Source organism: Ovis canadensis, chromosome 7 (assembly GCF_042477335.2).
Source record: "Ovis canadensis isolate MfBH-ARS-UI-01 breed Bighorn chromosome 7, ARS-UI_OviCan_v2, whole genome shotgun sequence".
NCBI classification, from domain to species: domain Eukaryota; kingdom Metazoa; phylum Chordata; class Mammalia; order Artiodactyla; family Bovidae; genus Ovis; species Ovis canadensis.
In genome coordinates this window covers 37,446,877-37,451,333 of record NC_091251.1, presented here as the reverse complement: position 1 = coordinate 37,451,333, position 4,457 = coordinate 37,446,877, and the positions used below count along the sequence as shown (strand labels likewise).

The 4,457-nt window shown below is 40.2% G+C and overlaps 1 protein-coding gene across 1 annotated transcript; it reads left to right on the top strand.

Moving 5' to 3' along the window:
* The first annotated feature begins 241 nt into the window (after positions 1-241).
* LOC138444003 (olfactory receptor 11G2-like) lies at positions 242-4,244 on the top strand. Its single transcript, XM_069597360.1, has 2 exons — positions 242-1,164; positions 4,157-4,244. The coding sequence occupies exons 1-2, from the start codon at positions 242-244 to the stop codon at positions 4,242-4,244; spliced, it is 1,011 nt and encodes a 336-aa protein (XP_069453461.1).
* Positions 4,245-4,457: the final 213 nt, after the last annotated feature.

Genomic DNA, 4,457 nt, shown 5'->3' with positions numbered 1-4,457 from the left:
GGAAGATCCCCTGGAAAAGAGCATGACAACCCATCCTAGTATTCTTGCCTAGAGAATTCCGTGGACAGAGGAACCTGGCAGGCTACAGTCCCTAGGGTTGCAAAGAGTTGGACATGACTAAAGTGACTTAGCACTCAGGCATGCAAGTTCTTATATCTTTCCCAAGATTATTTAAGTATAAATCTGAGTCCTCATGTCTCTATACAAACTCATTTGATATTTGCTGGTCTTTTCCAGATCCATGAAAATCTCCAACACCCCCAACACCTCCAGCACCATCGCTGGCTTCATCCTCCTGGGCTTCCCTTGCCCCAGGGAGGGGCAGATTCTCCTCTTTGTGCTCTTCTCTGCTGTCTACCTCCTGACCCTCATGGGCAATGGTTCTATCATCTGTGCTGTGTGCTGGGATCAGAGACTCCACACCCCCATGTACATCCTGCTTGCCAACTTTTCCTTCCTGGAGATCTGGTATGTCACCTCCACTGTCCCCAACATGTTGGCCAACTTCCTCTCTGACAACAAGCTCATCTCCTTCTCTGGGTGCCTTCTCCAGTTCTACTTTTTCTTCTCCTTGGGTTCTACAGAAAGCTTTTTCTTGGCTATTATGGCATTTGATCGATACCTTGCCATCTGCCAACCTCTACATTACCCCACCCTCATGACTGGACGCCTCTGCACCAATCTTGTGATCAGCTGCTGGGTACTTGGTTTTCTCTGGTTTTTGATTCCTGTCATCCTCATCTCCCAAATGTCCTTCTGTGGATCCAGGATCATTGACCATTTCCTGTGTGACCCAGGTCCTCTTCTAGCACTCACCTGCAAAAAAGCTCCTGTGATGGAGCTTGTCTTCTCCACTCTAAGTCCTATTCCCCTCATCATTCTCTTTCTCTTCATCATGGGGTCCTATGCTTTGGTCATAAAAGCTGTATTGAAAGCTCCTTCAGCAGCTGGACAAAGGAAGGCTTTCTCCACCTGCGGGTCTCATCTGACTGTGGTTTCACTGTTCTATGGCTCAGCAGTGGTCGTGTATGGGAGCCCAGCATCTGAGCATGGTGCTAGAATGCAGATGACTGTGACTCTGTTTTATTCTGTTGTCACCCCACTTCTTAATCCAATAATATATAGTCTTAGGAACAAAGATATGAAAAAGGCCCTGAAGAAATTTCTGAAACCATAAAACTATTCTTGATAGTTTGGTATTCTTGATAGGTTCTTGATCATTTATCCTGTTTCTTCATATGCTTCCATATTTTTAATTTAATGTTACACATTATATTTTTGACATTGTAAAGACAATGGATATAGTAATGCAACAAAGGTTAAATTTTCCTCAAGTAGCAGATAGAGTAAAAACAGATCAGTTTGATCCCATTTAAGGATTCATGTTGTAAAAATAACCTAAACCACTTTTGCTCTTATCTCTGGGATGTGACTCTTACTCAGGAATATGACCTTTCTGAGATCTCAGCTGCAAACCTGGATTGTTTTTAGGATATCTCCACCTTAGCAATCCCTGAATTCCTATTTTTGTACTCTGAAAAATCATGACTCCTAAAACATCTCTCAGCTCTTTAGACTCCCAATTTCTGCTTTCTACTAGATTTTTTTTGAAATCTCATCTTGTATATGAATGGCTAGTTGAGAAATCAAAAATGCCTTGAAAGGAGATTATATTACCCTTTGATCTTCCTTCTCTGTGGTCCTCCTTTTCCAGAATTTGTTTCTCAAACCCCAACTGCCTTACTGGCTATAGCACCAAACCTTTATTTCCTCAGTTCAGTCTGAGGAAAATTTACTGCTTTTTGCTGAGACAGTATTCTTTTTTCACACCAATCTTTCCTTATGCCTTCCTATCTACATTTTCCTGCCCTACTGATTGCTATTCCTCAGGGGAAAACCCCCAAGGTGAATGTGGAACTCATCTCCTTGTTGCTCCCTTCTTGGAATTGTATCCCCTGAAGTCTTTTCTGTGTTAACTGCTTTCTAGTGCCTTAGAATGTTCTTTTTATGTATTTTGTCAAGGTTTTATAGTTATTTTTTGTAGAATGATTAGTTTAATGAAGCTGTTTAGGCATGACCATAGTCAGAGACTCTTGTCTTTATATTTAGATTCCAGACATTCTCATTACTATTCTCAGTTTCAGAAGATGATCTATAAGATAAATATGCAAAAACCCACAAAACAAAGAACAGGGAACACAGGGACTGATACAAAGGCAAATCTAGGAAGTAGATCTGCTTTTTTTCAATGCAGGCAGCTCCAGATTCCTGGGGCAGAGGTGAGGGTGGGGGAGGGGAATTTACTTACAGTAAGATATGAAAAAGCAGAAACACAGAGAACAGATTTAGGCCTTTTTTCATTGGTATATAGTTGATTTGCAATCTTATATCAGTTTCCGGTGTACAGCATAGCAATTCAGTATTTTTACAGATTACACTATAAAACTACTGCACATTTCACTCATTGTTCAAACTACTGCACAACTGCACTCATCTCACATGCTAGCAGAGTAATGCTCAAAATTCTTCAAGCCAGGCTTCAACAGTTCATGAATCAAGAACTTTCAGATATTCAAGCTGGACTTAGAAAAAGCAGAGGAACTAGAGATCAAATTGACAACATACACTGGATCATACAAAAAGCAAGAGAATTCCAGAAGAACCCCTACTTCTGCTTCATTGACTACGCCAAAGCCTTTGACTGTGTGGATCACAACAAACTCTGGAAAATTCTCAAAGAGATGGGAATACCAGACCACCTGACCTGCCTCCTACAAAACCTGCATTCAGGTCCAGAAGCAACAATTAGAGCTAGATATGTAACAGACTGGTTCCAAATTGGGAAAGGAGTACAGCAAGGTGTATATTGTCACCCTGCTTATTTAAGTTAAGTGCAGAGTACATCATGCGAAATGCTGGGCTGGATGAAGCACAAGCTAGAAATAAGATTGGCAGGAGAAATATCAATAAACTCAGATATGCAGATGACACCACCCTTATGGCAGAAAGCAAAGAGGAGCTGAGGAGTCTCTTGATGAAAGTAAAAGAGAAGAGTGAAAAAGATGGTTTAAAAGTCAATACTCAGAAAACTAAGACAATGGCATCTGGTCCCATCACTTCATGGCAAATAGATGGGGAAACAATGGAAATAGGGAAAGACTTTATTTTGGGGGGCTCCAAAATCAGTACAGATGGTGACTGCAGCCATGAAATCAAAAGATGCTTGTTCTTTAGAAGAAAAGCTCTGACAAACCTAGACAGCATATTAAAAAGCAGAGATATTACTCTACCAACAAAAGTCCAGATAGTCAAAGCTATGGCTTTTCCAGTAGTCATGAATGAATGTGAGAGCTGGACTATAAAGAAGGCTGAGCACCGAAGAATTGATGCTTTTGAACTGTGCTGTTGGAGAAGACTCTTGAGAGTCCCTTGGACTGCAAGGAGATCCAACCAGTCAGTCCTAAAGGAAATCGATCCTGACCATTCATTGGAAGGACTGATGCTGAGGCTGAAACTCCAATACTTTGGCCACCTGATGCAAAGAGCTGACTTATTAGAAAAGACCTTGATGCTGGGAAAGATTGAAGGCAAGAGAAGAAAGGGACAACAGAGGACAAGATGGTTGGATGGTGTCACTGACACAATGGACATGAGCTTGAGCAAGCTCTAGGAGATGGTGAAGGACAGGGAGGCCTGGCTTGCTGCAGTCCATGGGGTCTCAAGGAGTCAGACATGATTGAGCAACTGAACAACAACAACATAGATTATACTCCATTATAGGTTAATACAAGATAATGGTAATAATAATACTTGTACCAAAAGCATAAACAACAAAAGAAAAAATCAACAAATGGGCAATATAAAATTCAAAACCTTCTGCAAAACAAAAGAAACAATTAACAAAATGAGAAAACACCCTACTACTGAATGGAAGAAAATACTTCAAACCATGTAACAGATAAGGGGTTAATATCCAAATAAAGAACTCAGTCACCTCAACAATAAAAAATAGAAAACTTGGCTGAAAAAGGGCAAGATATGAATAAATATTTTTCTAATTAAGTCATACAGTTGGCCAATAGGACATGAAAAGATGTTCAACTTACATAATCCTCAGAGAAATGCAAATCAAAACCACAGTGAGATATCACCTCACACTGGTCAGAATGGCTATCATCAAAAAGATAAATAATCAGTGGTGGCCAGGACATGGGAACACTTGTACACTGTTGATAGGAATATAAACTGGTGTAGCCACTATAGAAAACTGTATGGAGGGAGTCCCAAAAACTAAAAATAGAACTACCATATGATCTTGCAGTTCTACTCCTGGGTGTTTATCTAAAGAAAATAAAAACACTAATTCAAAAACATAAATTCACCCAAATGTTCTTAGCAGCAATATTTACACGAGCCATGATATGGTAGTAGCCTAAGTGTTTATGATGTGCAGATGA

Excerpts from the sequence above, each read along its gene's own strand:
- LOC138444003 (XM_069597360.1), top strand. The coding sequence starts at position 242 with ATGAAAATCTCCAACACCCCCAACACCTCCAGCACCATCGCTGGCTTC. Across the intron at positions 1,165-4,156 it reads AAAAAGGCCCTGAAGAAATT|ACTGGTCAGAATGGCTATCA; the intron begins TCTGAAACCATA and ends ATATCACCTCAC.